General features: G+C 46.2%; 4 protein-coding genes across 5 annotated transcripts in view; 1 reads left to right on the top strand and 3 right to left on the bottom strand.

Moving 5' to 3' along the window:
* Positions 1 to 27005, bottom strand: part of LOC310636861 (uncharacterized protein) — a 422701-nt gene that overhangs the window by 164808 nt on the left and 230888 nt on the right. The gene's annotated exons all lie outside the window — the stretch shown is intronic.
* The window catches only part of LOC310636858 (uncharacterized protein), a 342152-nt gene that overhangs the window by 105183 nt on the left and 209964 nt on the right, over positions 1 to 27005 (bottom strand). The window lies entirely within an intron of this gene.
* LOC310634738 (uncharacterized protein) lies at positions 9967 to 26361 on the bottom strand (the record flags this gene model as incomplete). The annotated part of the gene is made up of 2 exons (XM_083353273.1): positions 9967 to 11592; positions 26320 to 26361. 2 exons carry the CDS (start codon positions 26359 to 26361, stop codon positions 10441 to 10443), a joined length of 1194 nt encoding a protein of 397 aa, XP_083209399.1. The 3' UTR covers positions 9967 to 10440.
* Positions 23216 to 27005, top strand: part of LOC310636864 (uncharacterized protein) — a 121129-nt gene continuing 117339 nt past the window's right edge. The window contains exon 1 of one of the 2 annotated variants that reach the window (XM_083356985.1): positions 23216 to 23248. The gene's annotated coding sequence lies outside the window, so the exon portion shown is untranslated. Of the gene's footprint in view, positions 23258 to 27005 lie in introns of both variants that reach the window. The other variant, XM_083356984.1, reaches the window with a different exon arrangement.

Raw genomic sequence — 27005 nt, 5'->3', positions numbered from 1 at the left:
AGATGAGGGAATAGAAGGGGAAACCATCAAATTTGCAGATGACACTAAAGTAGCAGGAATAGCCAACACCCCAGAAGAGAAGCTCAGGATCCAAAAAGATCTTGAGAGACTTGAACAATGAACCCTATCCAACAACATGAAAATTAATGTGGAGAATACCTAGACAGGAAAAAACCAAAGGTAGAAGTACAGCTTAGGCAAAACCTAGCTCAAAAACAGTAACTGTGGGAGGGACCTTGGAATCCTAGTGGACAACCACTTAAATGTGAGACACTACTGTGCGGCAGCAGCTAGAAAACCGAATCCAATCCTAGGTTGTTTAAACAGGCATAGAATCCAAATCACATGAAGTATTAGTACCGCTTTATAAGGTAAGGGCACACTATTAGGGACACGGTGGCTTAGTGGGTTAGGATGCTGAGCTAGTCAATCAAGGTCGGCAGTTTGGCGGGTCGAATCCCAAGTGCCGCGTAACAGAGTGAGCGCCTGTTACTCATCCCAGCTTCTGCCAACCTAGCAGTTTGAAAGCATGTAAAAATGCAAGTAGAAAAATAGGGACCACTATGGTGGGAAGGTAACAGCGTTCTGTGCGCCTTTGGCGTCTAGTCATGCCGGCCCCATGACCACGGAGACGTCCTCGGACAAGCGCTGGCTCTTCGGCTTTGAAACGGAGATGAGCACCGGCCCCTAGAGTTGGAAACGACTAGCACGCATGTGCAGGGGAACCTTTACCTTTAAGGGCACACTTGGAATACTGTATCCCGGTTTGCTATATATTTACACAACATATATTGAGACTTTGGAAAAAGTGCAAAGGAGTAACTAAGATGATTAGAGGCCTGAAGACAGAACAAACACATATGAAGAACAGTTGCAGGAATTGGGTACGGCCAGTCTAGAGAAAAGAAGGACTAGGGGTCATATGATAGTATTCCAGTATTTGAGGGTCTGCCACCAAGAAGAGGGGGGGGCAAGTTATTTCCCAAACCACCAAAAGGCAAGACCAGAAATGATGGAAACTAATCAAGGAGAGAAGCAATCTGGAATTAAGGAGAAATTTCCTAATGGTGAGGACAATTGACCAGTGGAACAGCTTGCCTTCAGTAGTTGTAGATGATTCATCACAGGGTTTTAAAGAAAAGACTGGAGAACATACTATCTGAAATGCTATAGGGTCTCCTGCTTGAGCAGGGGGTTGAACTAGAAAAGCTCCAAGATTCCTTCCAACTCTACTCTGATTGATTGATTGATGTGAGCCAGTAGTGTGCTGCAGTTGCCAAAAAAGCCAGTGCAATCCTAGGCTGCATTAACAGATAGAACAGAAGATTCACTCCCAATATTGCATCCACCTTTAGTCGCCACCATATATTGAGCGCAGAGAAGAGCAACAAGAACAATTAGAGGGACATAGGCTAAAACATACGGTGAACAATTGCAGGAATTGGGTATGTCTAGTCTAGTGAAAAGGACCAGGGGTGACATGATAGCCGTGTTCCAGTATTTGAGGGGCTGCCACAAAGAAGGGGTCAACCTATTTTCTCAAGCAGGAGACCCTATACCATTTCAGAAAAGTGGCTGTCTAGTCTCTTCTTAAAAGCCTTCGGTGATGAAGCACCCACGATTTCTGGAGATAAGCTGTTTCACTTGTTAATTGTTCTCACTGTTAGGAAGTTTCTCCTTCATTCTAGGTTGCTTGTCTCCTCAATTAGTTTCCATCCATTGTTTTTTGTCTCACTTTCTGGTGCTTTGGAAAATAGGCTGACCCCCTCTTCTTTGCGGCAGCCCCTCAAATATTGGAACATGGCTATCATGTCTCCCCAGTCCTTCCTTTCACTAGACTAGACATACCCAAATCCTCCAACTGTTCTTCGTGTGCCTTAGTCGCCAGGCCCTTAATCATGTTAGTTGTTCTTCTCTGCACTCTTTCCAAAGTCTCATCATCTTTTTATTAATGTGACCCAAACTGGATGCAGTATTCCAGATATGGTCTTATTAAGTTTTTATATAGTGGTGCTAATACTTCATATGGATCTGACTCTGTCCCTGTTTATGCAACCAAGGATTGTATTAGCTTTTTTGGCTGCTGCTGCACACTGCTGGCTCATATTTAAGTGACCGTCCACTAGGCATGAAGATGACTGTTTAAACCTCTCGGCGCAATTGAAAGTAAGAGTTCCAAGTAAATTTGCAAGTCTTTACGACACAGTTCCCCAAACTTTCCGGGTTGGCTGCCCAGAGTGGTGGTGGGGGAGTAGGGAGGAAAAGAGGGGTTGGTTTTATGGGAGGGGCAGGTGCATATGGGGCCATGAGCGTCCACAATGAGGCTCACGCAAGGGGGGCTGCGAACGGACACAATGTTTGCGCAAGTGGGGGTTTTGTGCAGACTGGCTGATCATTCACCCGGCCCGGTGATGATTAAGGCCACTGCCTGGTATTGGGTCACAGCCAACAGATTGGGGACCCCTGCTTGTAAATACAACTGAAAGTGAACTTCAGAGTATGCATATTAGAAGGAAGTGAAAAAAGATGTATTAGACCTTACTGATTTTAGAAATGTTTTTAAAGAAAAGTTTAGTCTTTTAAAATGGATGTAAAAAAGTTATTTTTTCCTTTAAGACTAAAGAATCAGAATAGAAAATTTTGTTAATAGAAATGGGGCTGCCCTTGAGGACCACTCGGAGGCTTCAGTTGGTGCAGAATGCAGCCGCGCGAGTTGTGATGGGGGTCTCCCGATACTCCCATGTAATGCCTCTTCTCCGCGAGCTGCATTGGCTCCCAGTTGCCCTCTGGGTGAGATTCAAGGTGCTGGTGATGACCTATAAAGCCCTAAATGGCATGTGTCTGGATTATCTTAGGGAGCACCTGCTGCCAGCATCAACTTCCCATCCTCCTGTGTGCTCCCACAGGGAGGGCCTCCTCAGGGTCCCGCCGGTCAGGCAGTGCCGGCGGGCGATCCCCAGGGGGAGAGCGTTCTCGGTGGGCGCGCCTGCCCTATGGAATCAACTGCCTGTGGAACTCCGGATGGCCCCCGACCTTCGCTCGTTTCGCCGGGACCTAAAAACTTGGCTATTTGAGTTAGCCGGCCTGGACTGAGGGGTTTTAAGGTTTTAAATTTTAAACTCTTTGGGGGCTATTTATTTTATTTTAATTTGCACATTGCACTGTTTTAATTTGCCCTGTAAACCGCCCTGAGTCCCTCGGGAAAAGGGCGGTATATAAATCGAAACAAATAAATAAATAATAGAAATGATGGCAGTATACAACGATTAATAAGTCTAAGCAGAAATATATAGTATTTCCCACAGCAAAGGAAAAAGCAGAGACGGTTCAATTAATTGCTTTATCTGAAGAAGAGAATACCGTATATCCAATTTTGTTTTTATTTGGAAATCATTCCTCGATCTTGTGCTTGTGATGGAAGAAAAGGAAAGTTTGCTTTTGCTGATTAGATGGGTTAGTTAATAAATGACTAGTATAAACGAGTAAAAGTAAAGTTGAAGTTGTAACCTCGTTATATTCTACTCAGCTAAAAAGAGTTGGACGCCAACGTTTTTCCCAGCCTCTACCCATTTTTCTTCTTCCCTTTTTCCTTCCCTTAGTTTCCCCCAATTTTATTTTTCTTTGTATTTTGAATAATAAATATTTTAATACAAAAAATCCAACCCCGTTACTAACTGAACCCTGCAGTGATGCGCTTCACAACTGTGGCAAGAAACGTAATAAAATGGAAAAAACGGGTGCACATTTATAATGGTTCCAGCATCCCACGCTCACGATCCCCATCTGTGTCTTTCCCACTAGCTCCAGACAAGAAAAATAAGTGGGGAATGCCAGCAGGAGTTTTCAAGTCACGGTCATGCTTCGCTTAACAACTGCAGAGGAACAGGTGTAAGTTGCCACTGTCATGTGACACCACACTTAATGACCGGCTGCTTAGTGACACAGATGCCAGTCCTATGCCCTGAGGCCTCCAGGGCAGAGAGTAAAGAAAATAGCCTTAGGGAAGAGGTCCCCAACTTTTTGGGCACCAGAGACCGGTTCTGTGGAGAAAGGTTTTTCCACGCAGCAGAGTGTGTGTGGTTTTGTGTGCTGCCTGCATCCCACAGATGAGTCTTTTGTTTGTTTGTGCGGACCGGTTGCTGGCATGCCATAGCCCGGTACTGGTCCATGGACTGGGGGTTGGGGACCCCTGCCTTGGGGGATAAGCAACCTACCTCAAGTCCACAATAGAGATAATGTTACAAGCAGGCTCAAACAAATTCATAGGAGCATTATAAGGAGATGGGGGGGGAAGCACAAATCAATCAGATTTGCAAGATTTTCTCATTACCTTCAGTCTTAATTGAAGAAAAAAAAGGGTCAGAGCAGACATGTCTGGGGCTCAGCCCTCACCTTGTCTTCCAGAGAACCTGCCACCTGTCCCCCCCATGTCTATTTTTTTTTTAAAAAAGTCTTCCTGTGGAGTCAACTTCTTGGTCCTGTCAAGCGGGGCTGACACTGAGGGACCTTTCATGGCTGAGGAGGGGCTGGAATTCGGGCGTCCCCACTCCTAGCCCAGCAACAGCACCGTCACCCCTGCAGCACCCCAGCTCTCGCCCTCCAGAGAGACCCCCTAATGCACATTGGTCGCCTCCCCATCAACTGCAGGAAGAGCAAGCCTGAAGGGTGGGGATGAATGAAGGAGGGTAGTCCTTGCTTAGTGACCACAAGTGTGACTAGCGATTCTTTTTGCTAGGATTCATGATGGCTAAGTGGGGAAAAAAATCACCTGATTGCAAACAGGCTTTTGACCTCACTTGGCCTCTGGTCATTAAATGAATCCCTGTGGATATTGAGACATCAGCTGAATGCTAATTGTGATTTTATTTCTGTTTTCTCCATGAACTTTGCTTGTCCTCAGCTGATTGGGAAGCATGGTAATGGATATCACATGATTTTGGGACAATTGGATGGTTTTAAAATGCAACGATTGCAAAGCTGAGAGATTGTGTGTATATATATGTATATGTATATGTATATGTAGTTGTTTTTTTTTTGGCTTGCTAACAAAGAATAAAGGGAGACAGATATGATCATTTCAAACTTATTTGTTCTCATCAGTCAGCCATACCCTTCTGAGATTCGAACCTGGGCCGACTGCGTCTTAAGCAGTGTCGGCCCAGGTTTGAATCTCAGAAGGGTATGGCTGACTGATGAGAACAAATAAGTTTGAAATGATCATATCTGTCTCCTTTTATTCTTTGTTAGCAAGCAAAAAAAATTACACAAATATGAGCTGCCACTGCTGTGGCTACTGCCTGCAGATGGCCTTGTGTTAGGCTGAAACAGGAAATAAGATTTGTCCCGTGTTTGGGGCCTAGCAAGGTATTCTAAAATACTTAACAAACATTTAACAGGGACAAATCTTATTGCCTGTTTCAGCCTAACAGAAGGCCATCTGCAGGCTGTAGTCACAACAGTGACAGCTCATATTTGTGTAAATATATATATGGTATATATATATATATATATATATTAATTAAAGGTAAAGGTTCCCCCGCACATGCATTCTAGTCATTTCCGACTCTAGGGGCTGGTGCTCATCTCTGTTTCAAAGCCGAAGAGCCAGCGCTTGTCCGAGGACGTCTCCGTGGTCATGTGGCCGGCATTACTGGATGCCAAAGGCGCACGGAACACTGTTACCTTCCCACCGTAGTGGTCCCTATTTTTCTACTTGCATTTTTACGTGCTTTCGAACTGCTAAGTGGGCAGAATCTGGGACGAGTAACAGGCGCTCACTCTGCTATGCGGCACTCGGGATTCGACCCGCCAAACTGCCGACCTTCTGATCGACAAGCTCAGCGTCCTAACCCACTGAGCCACCCGCGTCCCTTATCTATATATATATATCATAATCTTGAATGGTTACTAAACGAGGCAAATGGTAAGGGAGAACAAAAGCCGTCTGCCATCTAGATGTCACTTGCTGGAAGCATCACAGGGAGGAAATAATTGTTGTCGTACCCAGTTGGGGGGGGTTACACAGAAGGATGTGTAGGATCGTGGTGGGAAAAAAACATTTCTGGTGTGGAAGGTCCCCTTCCTCTGGAACTGATTTTGGGATTGTGACCACACACAAATGGATGGCTCCCTCCCAAACGGATGGCTTGGTGAGCTCAGCTCATCCCAAAACCTGCCACGGGGAGCACAGCCACTTCTTAAAAGAACCCTCACCGTAGGGATTCTACAGAATTGGAGTTAACGGATTTGATGTATGATGAGCTGGACTTAGATGTGATGAGGTTAGTGATAAATGGGGAAGGTACTTCCCATATATCTAACTGGAAAACAATTTGGACCGGACTCTTTTGGGAAAAGAGGTCGACCCAGAGGATTATGATTTGGGGGAATAAGACTCAATTATTTTCTTAATTGTTCTCAACCAAAAATCTTGTGAAAAAGTTTTATTAATAGCAATCAAACAAAGATATTTCATCCTAGACAGATCAGAGATAACGATTCTGGTGGTTTGTAAATAAGAAGCCGTCCCAGACTTTAGACTTTATACAACTTAAATGCAAGTATAGATTGTTAACAAAATGCTTTGGTGCTTTAGTTGCTGCTTCACCTGTTAACTACTTTGCCTCTCTCTCTAGTAAAGAGAGGAAGGTCAGATTGGTTGTAAATAGATTTATTTTATTTATTTATTTATTTATTTATTTTATTGGATTTATATGCCGCCCTTTCCCGAAGGACTCAGGGCGGTTTACAGGGTATTTAAAACAAAGATCGATACAAAAATTAAAAACAATTTAAAAAGATTAAATCAAATCCCTAAAAATAAAAACCCCAATTAAAATTCTCAGCCTGGGCCGGAAAGCTCAAAGAGCCAGGTCTTCAGGTCCCGGCGAAATGAGCGAAGGTCGGGGGCAGTCCTAAGCTCCGCGGGCAGCTGGTTCCAGAGGGCAGGCGCACCCACAGAGAAAGCCCTCCCTCTGGGTGTTATCCGCCGGCAATCTTTTACCGGCGGCACCCTGAGAAGACCCTCCCTGTGGGAGCGCACAGGAAGAAGGGAACTTGATGGTAGAGGTAGAACTTTATAAATTTGGGGCCTGCTTCGCAACGGAACGCAACTAATATTGCGCCAATATATTTATGATTGCTCAAATGGGGGGGGGAATAATATATGTAAATTTATTTTTGTCTTTTTTAATGAACATATTTTCATTCTTTTAAAATTGTCTATCTTTGTTTTTGTTTTTTTTAATTTCCTTTTAAGGAGGATGTTTATACTTTATATTAATTTTCTGAATAAAATACTTTTTAAAAAAAACCTTTATGAGGAGCAAGTTCATTGGGCTGCGCTGCACCTATTTTCTCAACTACCGCTAAATTCATGGAAAAATAGCGTTATAGGCTTGGAAGGAACTCTGGAGGTCTTCTAGTCTAACCTGCTGCTCAAGGCAGGAACCTTATACCAGTGATGGTGAACCTTTTAGAGACCAAGTGCCCAAACTGCAACCCAAAACCCACTTAGGTATCATCGGCTGCTGGGTGGGCATGGCCCATTGGGTGGAGTGGCTGCGGTGGTAACAGCAGACTGGGTGGAACTAAAAAGTTCAATCAATCAATTCCAACTTTGCGAGATTTTTTTTCCCCATAAGTTGAATTGATTGACTGATTGAACCTTTTTTTTTTTTTGCACATGGCGGTGGCAACCTAAAGCAAAAAGGTTTTATAAAACCCAGCTGAAGGCCTAGGACTGGGGCGACAGCACGTGTGCCCACAGAGAGGGTTCTGTCTGCCACCTGTGGCACACGTGCCATAGGTTCACCACCACAGCCTTATACTATCCCACTCTAATGGTCGTCCAGCTTATTCTTGAAAATCTCCAGTAATGGACCAGCCACAATCCCTGGAGGCAAGCTATTCTATTAATTGCCCTCCCTGACAGAAAATTACTCCTTACTTCTACTGTGTTTTCCTGAAAGTAAGGCCTACCCTGAAAATAAGCTCTAGCTTTGGGGCAAGGCACATACCTAAAAATCAAGCTAGAGCAGGGGTGGGGGTATGGAGCTGCCCCACGCACCCACTTTGCAGCCAGACCTCTTCTCACCAGCCCACTTCTGTGGTATCCCCAAGCCTGCATTTTGCAGTCAAGGGCCTTTCTGGAAAGCCTCTGCAGCTGAGAACGCAGCTATTGATTCAATCCATAGCTCGGTTCTGCAAGGCATCTGCAGCCTAGAACTGAGCTATGGATTGAATCCGTAGCTCAGTTCTCAGCTGCAGTGGCCTTCCAGAAAGGCCTGATTACAAAATACAGGCTGGAATGCAGCTGCAGAAGAAGTGATCCGGCTGATGGGCTTGTCGGTGTCAGAGGTGAGCATAAAAGACATCCCCCGAAAATAAGACCTGGTGCCTCTTTTGGAGGCAAAAAAAGACCCGGTCTTATTTTTGGGGAAACACAGTATGATGTATCTCATTTGAATAAGCCACCATCCATTACTTCTTGTCCTAAAGTTCCATCCATTACTACTTATCCTGCACTTAGGTGACCTAGAGAGTAAGTCAATCCCCTCTTCTTGTTGACAGCCCCTCAAGTGCTGGAAGACAGCTATCATGTCCCTCCTAATGATTGCCTCTAATACCCCAGATATGCCTAGCTCCCACAACTGATCATCATATGATATGGTGTCCAGACCCTTTATCATCTTTAGTGCTCTTCTCTGCACTCTCAACAACTATTTTGTATCGTGGTGACCAGAACTGGACACAGTATTCTAAGTATGATGTCACCAGCACTGTATAAAGCAATTCTATCTCTTCTTGTTGTCTTGACACTATTCCTCTGTTCATGCAACCTAGGACTGCATTGGCTTTTTTTGGTATAATAATGGTGCAAGTGGTACTTATCCACTTATCATGTGCCCCAGAGATGTTGATAATGATGATGATGATGATAATAATAATAATAATAATAATAATAATAATAATAATAATAATAATAATAATAAGTTGGAAGGGACCTTGGAGGTCATCTAGTCCAACCCCCTGCTCAGGCAGAAAACCTTATACCATTTCAGGCAAATGGCTATCCAGTCTCTTCTTAAAAACCTCCAGTGTTGGAGCATTCACCACTTCTGGAGGCAGGTTGTTCCACCGGTTAATTGTTCTAACTGTCAGGAAGTTTCTCCTTAGTTCTAGCTTGTTTCTCTCCTTGACTAGTTTCCATCCGTTGCTTCTTGTCCTGCTTTCAGGTGATTTGGAGAATAGCTTGACTCCCTCTTCTTTGTGGTAGCCCCTGAGATATTGGAACACTGCTATCATGTCACCCCTCACCCTTCTCTTCGTTAAACTACACATACCCAATTCCAGCAACCGTTCCCTATATGTTTTAGCCTCCAGCCCCCTAATCATCTTTGTTGCTCTTCTCTCTACCCTTTCTAGAGTCTCGACATCTTTTTTACATCGTGGTGACCAAAACTGGATGCAGTATTCCAGGTGTGGCCTTACCAAAGCATTGTAAAGTGGTATTAGTACTTCACTTGATCTTGATTCTATCCCTCTGTTAATGCAGCCTAGCACTGTGTTGGCTTTTTTGGCAGCTGCAGCACACTGCTGGCTCATATTGAAGTGATTGTCTACTAGGACTCTGACATCCCTCTCACAGTTACTACTATTGAGCAAGATACATGGCCTGGTCCTCTGGAGATCTCCTGGAGGCAGCCACCATTTTCAAGGCATCTACAGTCCCTTAACACAGTCTACAAAATGTTAAGGTAGCAAAACAGAACAGTCTGTCCCATTCCCAGGCGACAGTGACCAAGAGGCAGCCACCATTTTGACCCAGAGGCAGTCATGGCAAAATGGCAGCTGCTTCCACAAGTCCACATGGCCCAGTCATGGTGAAAATAATGACTGCTTTCATGACTTAGTCATGCAGCCTAGTGATAAATGTCCTGCTCTTCTTCACCAACCTGAGGTTCAAAAGGTATGGAGGACTTACACATTTGTTTAACAGCTTCATCAGGCAGGGGTAGTTCAGCAAGGAAATCTCGCATAACCATCATTGCAACATCCAACCAAAATTGGCAGGCCCCATTACAGTTGCATCTCAAAGACTATACGGTAGCTGGGGAATTCTGGCTCTCAAAATCTGGAGGACACCAAGGTAGAAGCCAGAAAGTCCATATGTTGGAATTCCATAATCAATATGCAAAAACTACCACCCAAAAATATCCAGAAATGGATAGCCTTTATCAAACTAACAATTTCCACATTTTTCTCTCCACCTACTGGTCTAAAGCTGAGATGTGTTAACTTAAAAGCATCAGGCCAGAATTCAAATAGTCAATTTCTCACCTACACATTCAATTAGAGATCAGAAAAGAAATTCAAGGCTTCTCTAAATTCATCAAATTTTGCCCAGTGTCTATATTCTTGTGTTCAATAAGGGGAGATTTACACCTGAAGCACCACCCACAGATTGGACATTTGAAAGCTCTCCCCCATGTGAGTCCTCTGGTGTTTCACCAGGTTTGAATTCTGACTGAAACTTTTCCCACAATCAGGACATTCAAAGGCTTTCTCTCCTGTGTGTGTCCTCTGGTGACTCATGAGCTGCAATTTTATAATGAAACTTTTGCCACAATCTGGACACTTATATGGTTTCTCATCTGTGTGATTTCTCTGGTGCTTGATCAGGCTGGAATTGTGACTGAAACATTTCCCACAAATCGGACACTCATACGGTTTTTCTCCTGTGTGAGTTCTCTGGTGACTGGTGAGCTGGAATTTTCTAATAAAACCTTTCCCACAATCTGGACATTCATATAATTTCTCTCCTGTGTGAGTTCTCTGGTGGTTCACCAGGTAAGAAGTGTGACTGAAAGTTTTCCCACAAACCAGACACTCATATGGTTTCTCTCCTGTGTGAGTCCTCTGGTGGTTCACCAGGTTGCAGTACCGACTAAAACTTTTCCCACAAATAGGACATTCAAAAGGTTTATCTCCTGTATGTGTGTTTTGGTGTTTCACCAGATTGGAATTCTGATTGAAACTTTTCCCACACTCTGGACATTTATATGGTTTCTCTCCTGTGTGAATCCTCTGATGGTTCACTAGACTGGAATTGTGACTGAAACCTTTCCCACAAACCGGACACTCATATGGTTTCTCTCCTGTGTGATTTCTCTGGTGTATCACCAGTTCATAATTCTGACTGAAACTTTTCCCACAATCAAGACATTCAAAGGGTTTCTCTCCTGTGTGAGTCTTCTGATGTTTCACCAGGTTTGAATTGTGACTGAAACGTTTGCCACAAACTGGACACTCATATGGTTTCTCCCCTGTGTGAGTTCTCTGGTGTATCACCAGGCTGGAATTCTGACTGAAACTTTTCCCACAAAGAGCACATTCAAAGCGTTTCTCTCCTGTGTGAGTCCGTTGGTGTTTCACCAGGCTGGAATTGTGACTGAAACTTTTCCCACAATCTGGACATTCAAAAGGTTTCTCTCCTGTATGTATTCTCTGGTGACTCCTGAGCTGGAAATTTCTAATGAAACTTCTCCCACAGTCTGGACACTCATATGATTTCTGACCTTTGTGTGTCCTCTGGTGTTTCACAAGGTAAGCATTTTGAATGAATTTTTTTCCACAATCAGCACATTTGAAAGGTTTTGCTCCTGTATGAATCCTCTGGTGTGTCACCAGATTGGAACGGTGACTGAACCTTTTCCCACAATCTGGACACTCATACGGTTTCTCTCCTGTGTGCGTCCTCTGGTGTTGCACCAGGTTAGAATTCTGACTGAAACTTTTCCCACAAACTGGACACTCATATGGTTTCTCTCCTGTGTGATTTCTGTGGTGTATCACCTGTTCATAGTTATGACTGAAGGTTTTCCCACAGTCAGGACATTCAAATGGTTTCTCCCCTGTGTGAATCCTCTGGTGTGTCACCAGACTAGAACTGTGACTGAACCTTTTCCCACAACTAGGACATTCAAAGGGTTTCTCTCCTGTATGGGTCCTCTGGTGTATCACCAGGCCAGATTTCTGAGTGAAACGTTTTCCACAGTCAGGACATTCAAAGGGTTTCTCTCCTGTGTGTATCCTCTGGTGTCTCACAAGATGAGAATTTGCAATGAAACATTTCCCACAATCAAGACACTCATGTGATTTATTTTCTGTTTGCATCCTCTGGTGTATCACCAGGCTGGAGTTCTGACCGAAACTTTTCACAGAATCAGAGCATTGAAAGGGTTTCTCCCTGATGTGACGCCTGGACACCAAGTGGCCATGCTCACAAATCATTTACTGCATTGGGAGCACCTGTGGGGCTCCTCTCCTTTGTGGGTCCTTCCATGAACCACCAGGAAGCTTTTCTGAAAAGGGATTTTGATACATTCAGAGTATTTGTACAGCTTTTCTCCAATATGTATCATTTGGTTCATAATTATGTGTGATTTCAAATCTGCCCCTTTCCCATAATATGCTCATTGGTGGAGCTTTTCCACCACTGATATTCTTGAGGACATCAAAATTATGTGTGATCCCTTGTTTAGTGTTGCTTTGCTTGAAGCTACTCTTTTCTTCCTCCCAGGGCTTCCCAAATAATCTTTTTCTCCCAACTGACTTCTAGATATTTCCCTAGTTTTCTGAATGGAAAAATAATTTCTGTTGATGTTTTCATGTTTGTATCCTTGAATTCCGCATGCTCTACTTTTTCCAGTTTGAAATCTCTTCTTGATTTTCTCTCTTTTGTCTGTCACCTTCCGGGGATGGAGAATTGTGTAGTTTTGTGAAGGAAAATGGAAAATATTTTCATCTCGGCTTTGATTTCCTTTCCTTTTCAATGTTGCTTGTTATTCTCAGTTGTCTGGAGTGCTCTTATTATCATGCTCTTTGTCTGTAAGATTCAAATAAAAGCGTAACTTTAATTGTTTATATAATGTTTGCAGATGTGAAATGAAAAAGTATACCAGTGAAATACAAACTTGCCATAATGTTAAAATAGCCTCTTACATAATTATGATTCATTTGACACATTTAAGATTACCAAGACTGACGTTCAAATATCCATTCAAACATGAAATAAACTTGTTGATTTACGTCAATAAATTCTTAATATTACAATTAGATAGAATCTCAGTAATTAAGTTAAATGTTTTGCTAAATATGGTTTTTCTGTTTCAGTCTTTACCAAAACTTGTAACTGACACTCCATTTATACAATGGCACATGGAGATCTCTAAATTTATACCGCAAGGGAAGAAGCCAAGAATGAAATATAAATTATTGAAAGACGCTAAGAAAAGGAGAGGTTTGAGTTTATCCGATTTAAAATTGTAGTTTGATGGGGGGGGGTTGTTCTGTTTGGCAAAAGGAGTGGGTGACTCTCCAAAATAAGAGATTACTTGAGATAGATGTCAAGTTTTGAAGCATGGTTTTGCTGGAGTTAGTTATTGCTCCTCAGCTTGCCAACGAACTTAGGGGGAGGAGGAAAAGGGATTGGGATGCAAATTTCAAAGATCAAGAAGCCAGACCATGAGAATCAAGGACGGCATCACCAGGTTTCTGATCAGACCCAGAGACACTTTCTCATAACGATATTTTTCCGTTTAATTGAGCAACGTGACCTGAGCAAGGAGGAGGGAGAATTCCATGCTATATGGAACTATATGGAGTTGGGTGGGGTTTTGCCAGAGCTGGTTTTGCTTTGATACATGCCAAAATGATGTACTCAATAAAGTTTTCAATTAAGAGATCAGAATGTCTCGATGATGTTTGCTTGGTTGGGTTCGTCAATCAGAATCTTGACACTAGAGGCCCATGAATTAAGATTTTGATGGCACAGGTATTTATGGTATGATCAGGTTAAAGCTAGTAATGGCGTTCAAAGCCCTCCATGGCATGGGGCCGGAGTACCTCAGGGAACATCTGCTGCCGGCATCAAGCTCCCTGCGCCCTGTGCGTTCCCACAGAGAGGGCCTCCTCAGGGTGCCACCGGTCAGAGAATGCTGACTGGTGGCCCCCAGGGGGAGATCCTTCTCTGTGGGCGCCCCGGAGCTATGGAACCAGTTACCGGTTGAGCTCCGGACGGCACCCGATCTGCGCTCCTTTCGCCGCGATCTGAAAACATACTTGTTCGAGCAAGCCGGCCTGGCCTGAGGGGGGATTGGTGGGGTTTTTTTTATTATTTTTATTGGGGTTTTTTACTATGTATCAATTGTATTTTAATCGGGCATGCATTTAATTATCTTTTAGTTTTTGTAAATTTCTGTGTTTTATTCTTGCCCTGTACACCGCCCTGAGTCCTTCGGGAGAAGGGCGGTATAGAAATATTAATAAATTAAATTAAATTAAAATTAAAGCAAATGTTGATTACAATAATCACTTTGTTTGATGTGCCATCCTAAGTATTTGAAAGAAATATAAAATAAGGTTCTCTAGGAAGATGCCTCTTTGGCTATCTCCCCAGGAACTTTTTTTAAGAAAAGAAATGGTGGCAAGGCCAGACGAGTGGACTTATAGTCAAATAATATCTTTCAATTATGGTTACTTTATCCTGAAATCTAAAGAGAAGTTGGAATCAGAAGGATGTGTTTGCCATTGATTTACATATTTACAATTGAAAGAAAGATTTAAACTAGACAAAAAGAGCTATGGATTTCATTTTGTGAAAAATGGGTTGGAAATGCTATTGTGTGGTAGTGTTGAACATATTATTGCTAAGTTTTATAAACTGTAATTGAAAAGGAACTTGGAGAATGAGTATGTAAAGCAGGGGTGTCAAACTCAATTTCATTGAGGGCCGCATCAGCATTGTGGTTGCCCTCAGGGGGCCGGGTGGGTGTGGCCTGTGTGGGTGTGGCCTACTGGGTGGGCGTGGCTAGAGTGTGTATGGCTTACTGGGTGGACGTGGCCAGCTCTACATCCTTCGCATCAAGGATGCCTATGGGGGCCCGGGCAGGAGTGGGACAGATCTGAGGGTCTCTGGCAGAAGCAGGGTCTCTGGGCCAGGGCCAAGGCAGTGGGGGCCGTTCCCTCACTGTTTCCAGGATGGCTTCGCGGGCTGCATGAAACCACTTCGCGGGCCGGATCCAGCCCCCGGGCCTTGTGTTTGACATGTCTGATGTAAAGCATTGTACGATTCAGTGGGCAAAGAACTTTGGATGTAACATAATGCTTGAACAATGGGAGAATGGGTGGACCAAAGATCTAAAATTCACATTAAACTATAATTTAAAGGAAAACTTTTATAAATGTCATGTTGGTATCTAACACTGGACAAATTGTCCAGAATGTATAAAGGCATCTCAAATGAATGTTGGAAATGTAAGGAAGAGCTTTGTTCTGTAACTCTGCAGTTGTTAAGCAATTTCACATGACCTTGACTTGCCACTTCCTGCTGGCATCCCCACTGTTTTTGCTTGCCAGAAGCTACCACGTTTCCCCAAAAGTAAGACCTACCCCCAAAATAAGCTCAAGCTTGATTTTTGAGGGTGGGCCTAATATAGGTCCTACCCTCAAAATAAGCCCTACTTGGGGGGGGAGGCAGATACCTAAAACAAGCTAAGGTGAGGGTGGGGATCTGGAGCTGCCCCACGTGCCCCGCACCCACTTACCTTGCAGCTAGGCCTCGCCAGCCCACTTCTTCTGTGGAGTCCCAGGCCTGCATTTTGCAGTCAGAGGCCTTTCCAGAAGGCCACTGCAGCCGAGAACCGAGCTATGGCGGCAGTGGCGTTCCAGAAGGACCTGACTGCAAAATTCAGGCCGAAGCTCCATTCCCAGCTGCAGAATGAAGCTGCTCCTTCAGCTGCAAAAGAAGTGGGCCAGCTGGGCAAGGCTGCTGGTGCCGGAGATGAGTAAAAAAGACACCCCACTGAAAATAACACTAGGTGCCTCTTTTGGAGGCAAAAAAAAGACCCAGTCTTATTTTCAGGGAAACACAGTAGCTGGGAAGTTTACAAATAGGGATCATGTGTGTGGATGCCGCAACCATCATAAATGTGCATCAATTAGCAGAACCTGAATTGATGCAACTCCTTTTCCTGCGCCTTCATAACCACAGGAAGTGCTGATGTGTGGTCACTGAACAAGTGCTAATGAGGCAGGACATAAAGTGAGACAGGACATAAAGTGAAGGCAGGACATAAAAGCGAGGCATAAAGAAAACGCGTGCATTAGTTAGAAAAGAACAAGGAAATGGAAAATGCCAAACCACGAATTCATCTGTCTCTCACATCTATTTAGTCAAGCATAGAGCTGTGATACATCTAACCCCATATGTCTCATTTGTAGCTAACCACAAACATGGTGCCGGAAACTTAAGTGCTTCTACAAGAAACCTGTGACTTCTATCAGTAAAAGGTTGCAAGATAGTTAGCTAAATTCAGCATTGCAACAAGCGGGGCTGTGGGCTGTAATTCAAGTAATCAATCAATGCTCATAAGTTACATTTCCGTGTTTTGCTACTTTTGAAGACTATATATGTACTGGCTTTTCCATGAAAACGTGTTCAGACATTGATATTGCTTTTTGCTCTGAACCTTTTGTGCAAAATAAAACAAACTTCTTTTGATTCCGGGGTGTGAGTCTCTTGATTCTGCAACACTACGATGATCACAAATTTGTGGACCAGGTGTATGTCTGCTTTCACAGTGCCATTGTAACTTTGAAGGCTCAAGAAACAAATGGTAAGCTTATTATTTTTAGTATTAGCTTATTATTTTTAGTATTAGCTTATTATTTTTAGTATTAGCTTATTATTTTTAGCATTAGTATTGTTTAATAACTTGGATATTGTATTGTTTAATAATTTGGATTTTAATTTATGTTTTTCTTATATTATATCATCTGAGTTGGCTCGGGAGTTCATGGCTTCCATGACGGCCATGGACCTGACGCAAGTAATTTCAGGACCGACTCATGAGGGAGGCCACACCCTTGATCTAGTTTTCTTATCTGGACGGTGGTTAGATGATCTTGGTGGGGGCTCTCCAATTATTATGCCCCTGTCATGGACCGATCATCATCTCCTGCGGCTGGTCTTCCGTTTTGCTACCCCCCGCCGTGGGTGTGTGGAACCAGTTAGATGGTACCGCCCCAGATGCTTAATGGATCCCGAGAGGTTCCAGGCAGCGCTGGGGTCCCCACCTGCCTCCCCCACTCACAGCTCGGCAGATGCCTTAGTGGAAGCCTGGGAAAGGGCGGCCACTGAGGCTCTTGACCGAGTTGTACCCTTGCGGCCCCTGACCTGATGCAGATCCCGTCGAGCTCCATGGTTCTCTGCGGAGCTCCGGGAGATGAAGCGTCGGAGACGGGGCCTAGACAGCGGTTGGAGGTCCAGCCGATCCAAATCCGACCGATTGCGACTAAGAACCTACATTAGGTCTTATCTCGCTGCGATAAGGGTGGCGAGGTCTAATCACTTCGCTACCCTTATCGCGTCCGCAGATAATCGCCCGGCCGCTCTGTTTAGGGTGACTCGCTCCCTCCTTAATCAGGAGGTGAGGGAGGAACCCTTGCAGGGTCGTGCCGAGGAGTTTAACAATTATCTGTCGGACAAAATCGCTCGGATTCGGACCGGTCTGGACTCTGACTGGGCAGAGTCTGGCGATCAGGACACGGGCGGTCTTGTCGATATCACCTGGGAGGAGTTTGATTCTGTGACTCCGGAGGAAGTGGACAGGATTATGGGGAGACTGAGCTCCACCACATGTTTATTGGACCCGTGCCCTTCCTGGCTGGTTTATGCAGCCCGGGAGAGGACACGCAGCTGGTTCCAAGCAGTTATATCAGCTTCTTTGAGTGAGGGTAGCTTCCCTGCCGTCTTGAAAGAGGCGGTGGTGAGGCCTCTCCTCAAGAAGCCTGCCTTGGACCCAGCTGTATTGAACAACTTTCGTCCGGTCTCCAACCTTCGCTTTCTTGCGAAGGTTGTTGAGAGTGTGGTGGCGCATCAGCTCCCTTTGGTCCTGGATGAAGCGGATTATCTAGACCCGTACCAATCGGGTTTCAGGCCCGGGCACAGCACGGAGACGGCATTGGTCGCGCTGGTGAATGATCTCTGGAGGGCTCGGGACAGGGGTCATTCCTCTGTTCTAGTCCTATTAGACCTCTCAGCGGCTTTCGATACCATCGACCATGGTATCCTGCTGCAGCGTCTCAGGGGATTGGGAGTGGGAGGCACGGTCTTACAGTGGTTCTCCTCCTATCTCCAGGGACGCTCGCAGTCGGTGTTGACAGGAGGGCAGATGTCGACTGCGAGGTCCCTCGTTTGTGGAGTTCCTCAGGGGTCGGTCCTCTCGCCTCTCCTGTTCAACATCTACATGAAACCGCTGGGTGAGATCATTCGTGGCTTTGGAGTTGGGTATCATCAGTATGCTGATGATACCCAGCTTTTTCTTTCGACCCCAAACCACCCCACTGATGCCCTCAACGTGATGTCCCGTTGCCTGGAGGCGGTTCGGGTCTGGATGGGGAGGAACAGACTTCAACTCAACCCCGACAAGACCGAGTGGCTTTGCATACCTTCATCCCGGGTCTATTCGGATATTCCATCTCTTTCTATGGGGGGTGAATTATTACCCCCCGTAGATAGGGCTCACAACTTGGGAGTCCTCCTAGATTCACGGCTCACCTTGGAAGATCACATGGTGGCTGTGACTAGGGGGGCTTTCGCCCAGGTTCGCCTGGTGCGCCAGTTGCGGCCCTATCTAAGCCGGGATGATTTATGCACGGTCACTCATGCGCTCGTGACCTCTTGTCTGGACTACTGCAATGCTCTCTACATGGGGCTTCCCTTGAGGACCACCCGGAGGCTCCAACTGGTACAGAATGCAGCCGCGAGAGTTGTGTTGGGAGTCTCCCGATACTCCCACGTTACACCTCTGCTCCGTGAGCTGCATTGGTTGCCAGTTGTCTTCCGGGTGAGATTCAAGGTACTAGTAATGGTGTTTAAAGCCCTACATGGCAGGGGTCCGGAGTACCTTAGGGAACACCTGCTGCCGGCATCAACTTCCCTCCGCCCTGTGCGTTCCCACAGAGGGGGCCTCCTCAGGGTGCCACCGGTCAGAGAATGTAGATTGGTGGCCCCCAGGGGGAGATCTTTCTCTGTGGGCGCCCCAGAATTATGGAACCAGCTACCAGTTGAGCTCCGGACGGCGCCCTATCTCCGCTCCTTCCGCCGCGACCTAAAAACATACCGGTACTTGTTCGAACAAGCCGGCCTGGCCTGAGGGGGGATTGGGGGGGGGTTATTTTTTTATTTTTTTATTATTATTTTATTGGGGTTATTTATTATGTATTAATTGTTCTTTTAACGGGCATGTATTTAATTACTTTTAACTTTTGTAATTTTGTATTTTATTCTTGCCCTGTACACCGCCCTGAGTCCTTCGGGAGAAGGGCGGTATAGAAATATTAATAAATTAAATTAAATTAAATTATGTATACTTTTATTTTGCTTGTATTTATGTTAAAGGGGAGTTAAAGCGCATTATGAACTTGGTTATTTATATAGTTGGTTAATGTTAGTTAGATTATTATTATTATATTTGTAACCCTGTACTCAGCTCTGGGAAGTGGGGGAGGGAGAGGGGGGGTTAGGGTGGGTTGATTTTGGGGATTTTTTGTAACTTTTATAAAACTTTTCAATAAAAAAAGAAACAAATGGTAAGTGAGGACTACCTATAGTACAAACTGAACAAATGAAAAGGTCCTCCTTAGCTATTTTTTAGTTGAACCTGGTTAATACATGGATGGGACACCAATAGGAAGTACCGTGCTTGTTGGCTAGATGTGAAAGTAAAAAATGAAAAAAATCTCATAAGATACAGTGGCAGATCAGCCAATAAAACAGCAGGTCCATAACTGAACAAACAACACAGTTGAAAGCGACCTTAGAAATCTTCCAGTCCAGTCCCCTACTCAGTCAGGAGAAACCTCTACCATTCCAGAAAAATTGTTACCCAGTGTGTTCTTAGATTCCTGACGAACCTGACAAGTTTGTCATCCAAAAGGTAGATGAGGGAATTAGAGGGTCAGCTATCCTGGAATTAATATTTACTAATAGAGAGGAAATAAAAGAGCAATAAACATATTTGGGAGCTTGAGATTAAAACACGAACAACAGTTGCAGGAACTGGGTATGTCTAGTCCAGGGGTAGGCAACCTTGGCTCTTTTATGACTTGTGGACTTCAACTCCCAGAATTACTGAGCCAGCATGGCTCAGCTTGGAAACCTCTCCCTTTCCCCTCAGCATGGCTGGCTCAGGATTTCTGGGAGTTGAAGTCCACGAGTCATAAAAGAGCCAAGGTTGTCTACCCCTGGTCTAGTCTAATGTAAAAAAGGAGTAGGGATGACACGATAGCCATGTTCCAATATTTGAGGGGCTGCCACAAAGAAGAAAGGGGTGTGTGTGTCAGCCTATTTTCCTAAGCACCAGAAGGCGAGACAAGAAGCAAAGGGTGGAAACTAATCAAAGAGAGAAGCAACCTAGAAGCAAGGAGAAATTTCCTGACAAGAAGAACAATTAACCGGGGGGGGGGGGGGGAACAAAATTGGTTTTTGCCTCCAGAGGTTGTGGGTGCTCCATCACTAGAGATTTTTAAGAGAGTGGACAGCCCTTTGCCTGAAATGCATGGTTTCCTGCTCGAGAAGGACAGTGGACTAGATGACCTTCAACTGTTATTTTATAGTCTAGTTCAGGGTTGGCAACCTTGGCTCTTTTATGACTGGTGGACTTCAGCTCCCAGAGGAATTCTGGGGGTTGAAGTCCATGAGTCATACAAGAGCCAAGATTGCCTACCCCTGGTCTTTGTAGTTGCTTCTCTGCTTCCACACTCTGGAGGGAACCAAACAGCCCGACTTGCTCCCGGCCTCTCCTCCAATCTGCCCTCAACTCACCTTCCTGCTGCTGCTTCCACCCTTGCAAGAAAGCGACAGCGTCTTTGCAGGCAACCCTCCTCCCATAAGTGATAACTGTAGGTAGAGGAAGTTCCCCTGTACTTCTCCTCTCCTCCCAGCCTTTCTAGCAATTACAGTACTTCATGGTTTTAACTCCTTTACGTTCAACCAGAAAGGGCGCTATTCTACTGTTGGCTTTTACAGATGCTGCCTATCTGACCCATCTCTCGGTAGGAGACCGAAAAATAGGCTTGTCCCGTCTCTACCGAAGGCATTTGCAAGATGTTTTCACTGATCACATGCTATCAGGTCATTTCCAGACTCACAGCAACCTATCTTTGCAACTGAGTCAAGTGAAATAGTGAAATGTGACACTACTTAGCTTGTGAAGATTAGCTGCGTGCTGAGCCCTAAAAGTTCATGAAGTTCTTACAGAATTACAGAATAAGATTTGGAAGGGACCAAGTCTCCAAGCAGGAGACCCTATTCTCATCTGGAAAAATGGCTGTCGAATCTCCTATTCAACACCTCCATTGATGGAGCATCCACAACTTCTAGAGCAGGGGTGTCAAAATCAATTTCATTGAGGGCTGCATCAGCATTGCGGTTGCCCTCAGGGGGCCGGGTGGGTGTGGCCTACTGGGTGGGCGTGGCTAGAGTGCATATGGCCTACTGGGTAGGCGTGGCCAGCTCTACATCGTTCGCATCAAGGGTGCCTATGGGGGCCTGGGCAGGAGTGGGACAGATCAGAGGGTCTCTGGCAGAAGGAGGGTCTCTGGGCCAGGGCCAAGGCAGTGGGAGCCATTCTCTCACTGTTTCCAGGATGGCTTCGCAGGCCGCATGAAACCACTTCACGGGCCAGATATGGCCCCCGGGCCTTGTGTTTGACATGTCTGTTCTAGAGGGAAGCCATTCCACTTTTCTTACAGACAGGAACTTTGTCCTCGATTGTAGGTTGGAACTGTTTTTGATCAATCTAGAGCAGAATTGACTTTTTAGGCAGTTACAGCACACTGCTATCTCATATGTAAGCGTTTCGAGATCCCTCTCACAGTTACTGCTGTTGAGCAAGGTACAACAACTTCTACTGATGTGCATTTAGTTTTTCTTGCCTAAGTGTAAGACCTTATTTTTCTCACCACTGAACTGCATTTTGCTGGAAAGGGCCCAAGGCTCACATGTGTCAAGATCCTTCTGAATCTTGTGCTTATCTTCAAGTGTTGGCTATTCCTCCCAACTGGGTGTTATATGCAAATTTGATGACTTCTCCTTCAATCTCTTCACCTAAGTCATGTATGAACAAACTGGATATTCGAGATGTGGTATTCAAGCTGTTGTCCCAAAGATGCTTTTCAAAATGCAACTGGACTTTCGTAGTTTTTTTCCTTTGAAAATGTTTAGCTCCTCATCCAAGACGCTTCTACAGCTTTTTGAAAACCTCTTCAAGGAAAAACCAAGAAAGTCCGGTTGCCCTTTGAAAAACACCTTTGGACAACCATGACCTGGGTGACTGAGAATCTGCAGAGGATGTTCAAGCTGTTATAAGGAAATTTGAGGAATCCGGAGAAGTCAAGGACAAAAAAAAAAAAAGAAGATTTGGAAGGCCAAGGGAATTTTCAAATTCTGATGAGAAGCTCCTTTGAGAGATTGGAGGAAATCCATCAAGGACCTGGCTCAGCATCTGCCAGCTTCATCGGGATGCCAAGCTGACTCTTCTACAATTGGAAGAAGCTCGATCAGGAAGGGTCTGAACGGATGGCTAGCAGCCAAGACAACCCACACTTGCAGAAGGGGAACAGGGTGAGAAAATGCTAAGATATGCCGAAGCTTGCAAAAAAAATGGCTTAAGGTTCAGTGGAATAGAGTATTTTATTTATTTATTTATTTATTTATTTTAATTCCATTTATATCCCGCCCTTCTCCGGAAGACTCAGGGCGGCTTACAACCTTAGCAGTAGCCTTCGTTCTCTGTATTCTATGTTTTGAGTATCATGCTAGGATGAATCCAAGTTTGACATTTCTGGATTGAACTGTCCACGATCCTTGTTTTTGAACCTCTGACTTTCCCCTGGGGGGGGTGACGGTCTTTTGGGGGGGGGCCCGGCTGGAGGAGTTTGGCTTTACTCGGCGGCGCCCCAGTCGCCCCCTCCCCGCGGCAGCTTCCGCGAAGGGGGTTAAACGCAGAGAGCTTTTCTATTGTGCCTAGAGAAAACGCAGGAAAGCGGGAGGGGGGAGGGAAGGGGGGAAGGCCAGTTTCCGGGCCCTCTCGCCCCCCCCCCCTTCCTAGTCTCCCTAGTCTCTCGACGTCTCTTCAGCCAGGGCTGCCGGAGATTCCCCTCGCGGGGAGGGTCGCTCAAGGTGCGCCAGGTGGGCGAGGAGGCTCCGAGAGGGGGAGGGCAATCAGGAGGGGGGGGAATCCCCGGGGGGGGAAGGGGAGGGGGGATTCCTCGGGGGAGAGCCAGGTGGGTTTCCCCCAGTTGCGCCCCCTCCCCTTCCGAGTCTCCGCCTTTCCTCGCGGGCTTTTCTGCTCCGTGGGAAGCGCTGCGCCTTCGCTTCTCCTCCTCCTGGGTTGCGGCTTCCGCGAACGGCTCTCCGATCCCCTCCAGGTCCTTCCCCCGAGCCCCCCTCCTGCCCCGCAGCCCCCCCTCTTGGCGCAGCCCGGCTCCCCGCCTGGGGGCTCCCGGGGATTCCCGGAAGGTTGGGCACCCCCGTTCCCACGTTCCCCTCTCGCTGCTGGGGAGGGTCAGCCTGCCAGTGCCTGGAGGGGAGGAGGAGGAGGGGGAGGACGGGGGGAGCTCTGGGCTGGGAGGGAGCGAGGCTGGAGGGGAGGGCGGGGACCCTGCGAGGAGGAGGAGCTGAATGGCGTCTGGAAGGCGGGTGAGGGAGAGCCGAGAGGCGTCCAGGTGGGCTTGGCCGATGGGCTGCCCTGTCCAGGTGGGCTTCCTTTGAGATGGAGCCCCTGAATCTGCCTCTCTTACGCGCCCAGATTCCCTCTCTGGAGACTGCTGCGTCCCTGTTTCTCTCTGCCCATGTAAGTGAACCAAACTCTGTGGAGGATTTTCAATTTTAGTTTTAGCTCTTTTATGGGCTGTGTAATCTCCACTGAAAAAGAAACTCTCTGCTGTTTTTACAAACAGTTTTCCAAAGAGATCAAGAGGGCTCGGTGAGATTTTTAGAAAGATAAAAAAGAATTTCAGGTCAGGGCACTGGCCTCGGAGCTCTAATAACTGCCTGCAGAGCGTTTTGGGGGAAGAGAGACTGGTGTGCACAAGAGGCAGGTGGGTTGAGCTCCAGAGAGAGTTGTTGGAATAAAATGCCACGTTTTTGTTTATATTCTATGGAGTGAATCCTGCTTCCTCTAGTTCAGGGGTGTCAAACTCAATTTCATTGAGGGCCACATCAGCATTGTGGTTGCCCTGGGGGAGCGTGGCCTACTGGGTGGGTAGAAGTGGGACAGATCTGGGGGTCTCTGGCAGAAGGAGGGTCTCTGGACCAGGGCCAAGGCAGCGGGGGCCGTTCCCTCACTGTTTCCAGCATGGCTTCGGGGGCCACATGAAACCACTTTGTGGGCCTATGGGGGCCTGGGCAGAAGTGGGACAGATCTGGGGGTCTCTGGCAGAAGGAGGGTCTCTGGACCAGGGCCAAGGCAGCGGGGGCCGTTCCCTCACTGTTTCCAGCATGGCTTCGGGGGCCACATGAAACCACTTTGTGGGCCGGATCCGGCCCCCGGGCCTTGTGTTTGACATGGCTGCTCTAGTTAGTCCATTACAACTTTTCCTTTCCAATTTTCAGTTTTTCTCCAAAGTTTATGTCTGTACAAGGCACAGAATTTCTCTGAGTCTCTCCGCTTTTGCTTTCACAGCTTTCCCTTTTTGTAAAGATTTCTGAAAGTATTTTAATATAATGAAAATCTTGGAGCGCTTCAGAACCTATTCACTTCAGCCTGGCACATAGAGGATGATATTTGGATTGGGATATTTTTAAAGGGGGGGGCAGAGGTCCAGTTTCGCCAACTGCTTTGAAAGGATTAATTACTGTCTAGACCAGGGGTGTCAAACTCAATTTCATTGAGGGCCACATCAGCATTGCGGTTGCCCTCAGGGGGCCCGGGTGGGTATGGCCTGGGTGGGTGTGGCCTACTGGGTGGGCGTGGCTAGTGTGTATGGCCTACTGGGTGAGCATCGCCAGCTCTACATCGTTCGCATCAAGGGTGCCTATGGGGGCCTGGGCAGGAGTGGGACAGATCTGAGGGTCTCTGGCAGAAGGAGGGTCTCTAGGCCAGGGCCAAGGCAGTGGGGGCCGTTCCCTCACTGTTTCCAGGATGGCTTCGCGGGCCGCATGAAACCAGTTCGCGGGCTGGATCTGGCCCCCGGGCCTTGTGTTTGACATGTCTGGTCTAGACTGATCATTTTTAACAGAAAACAGTTTGCTAAGTTTAATGCCTAGGGCAATCCCCTCCCCCTACATATTCCCACATATTGTAATTCTATTAAAAATAATTTGAAAAAGTTTGATGCTGTAGGATACAGGCAAAACAAAAAATGAGCAGTCAAATGGACGTTTTGCCCCCAAAGCTCTCCACCTTGACTGTGGCTCAAAAGTAGTTGTCAGACTGCCCCAATCTGTTCCCTTAGGATAGAAAGACCCTTGACTCCATTGGGTTGAAGTAAAAGGTTCTTTTTACTAAAAAGATATTGGCTGCAGTAAGGTCAGGCTAGCTCTAGAATACACATGCCCAAAGATACAGGAAGGATTCTCCTCATCCTAGCCCTCCTTCCCATGACCATTCCATCTTCATCCAGTCGGAACTCACCAAGATGTTTTGAGAACGCCAGTATGTTTTGGGGCAAAAGGCAGCCTTTCCCAGGATGCCTAGACTTGGATTCTGGTGCAAATCACCTGTCATTCTCCCCTCCCTATTTCTCATCCCGTACACACACCGCTTTAGGTCGATTTCCACTTCCTCCACTAGAGCAGGGGTAGGCAACCTCGGCTCTTTTATGACTCATGGACTTCAACTCCCAGAATTCCTGGGTTAGCTGTGCTGGCTGAGGAATTCTGGGAGTTGAAATCCACCAGTCATAAAAGAGCCGAGGTTGCCTACCCCTGCACTAGGGCATGCTAGCCATGGAAGGGGGGGGGGAGACGACACCCCTGGAGATACAGGTGTTGTCTTAGCCCCCCTCAGAAGCACTCGAACAGGATGTCCTCTAGCCAGTTAGTCAGTCAGCCAACTAGATCGTAAAACTCCTAGGTGTACTTGGCCACTCTCCTACGCCCCTGGCTGATGGCCTTTATACGGTCTCTGGCCTTGCGACTGGCTAAGGGGTCTTCAAAGTGCGACCAGGAAGCGGTCAAAATTTTGTTAACTCTCGGGTGTCATTATGGAAGAGGATCATCCATTCGGCCACTGTCCCCTCCAACTTCACCTTTGCTGCTTCGGTGGCTATTTCTGGACCATACTCTTGCATCTCAGTTGGAACTTGCATTAGGAAGAACCCAAACTGTTTGGGGTCTTGGCTGAACCAGGGCTAGTGTCTTGCATCCTCTCCTCCACGCTGGCACTGCTCCTACAGGTGGAGGGCGAGGTCTTTGCCCTGTCACTTGCCACGCCCAGAGCCAGATGATCAGTGGGGTGTACCAACCAGGTCAAAGCTGCTCGTATGTGAGGTTGCCAAAAGCCCCTCTCAGGAACTAGATTTAGGTGCTGGTTCTTACCTATAAAGCCCTACATGGCTTAGACCCTGGATATTTGCAGGACCGTCTGCTGCCAGAAACAACCTCCCATCGCCCAGTGCGCTCACACAGGGCCTCCTCAGGGTGCCATCGGCTAGACAATGTCGGCTGGCGACCCCCAGGGGGAGGGATTTCTCTGTGGGGCTTATGGTAGGCCTTACTTTTGGGGAAACACGGTATATACATTTAATGTGTGTATATTTGTATTTCTCTATATGCATATATCAACAACTGTATAATCTGTTCCTAGCACTTCAAGATATATTTGAGAATAGCCCTTTGTACTGCAAAGCATTTGTTTATTGACCCAAGTCAAAAAGAGAATTTCATGACTGAATGGATATTTGAATTTGGATCTCGGTAGTCTTCCATGTTTCAA

The sequence above is a fragment of the Vipera ursinii genome, assembly GCF_947247035.1.
Source record: "Vipera ursinii genome assembly, chromosome: 2".
NCBI classification, from domain to species: Eukaryota; Metazoa; Chordata; class Lepidosauria; order Squamata; family Viperidae; genus Vipera; species Vipera ursinii.
This window is presented reverse-complemented; position numbering and strand designations above follow the sequence as displayed.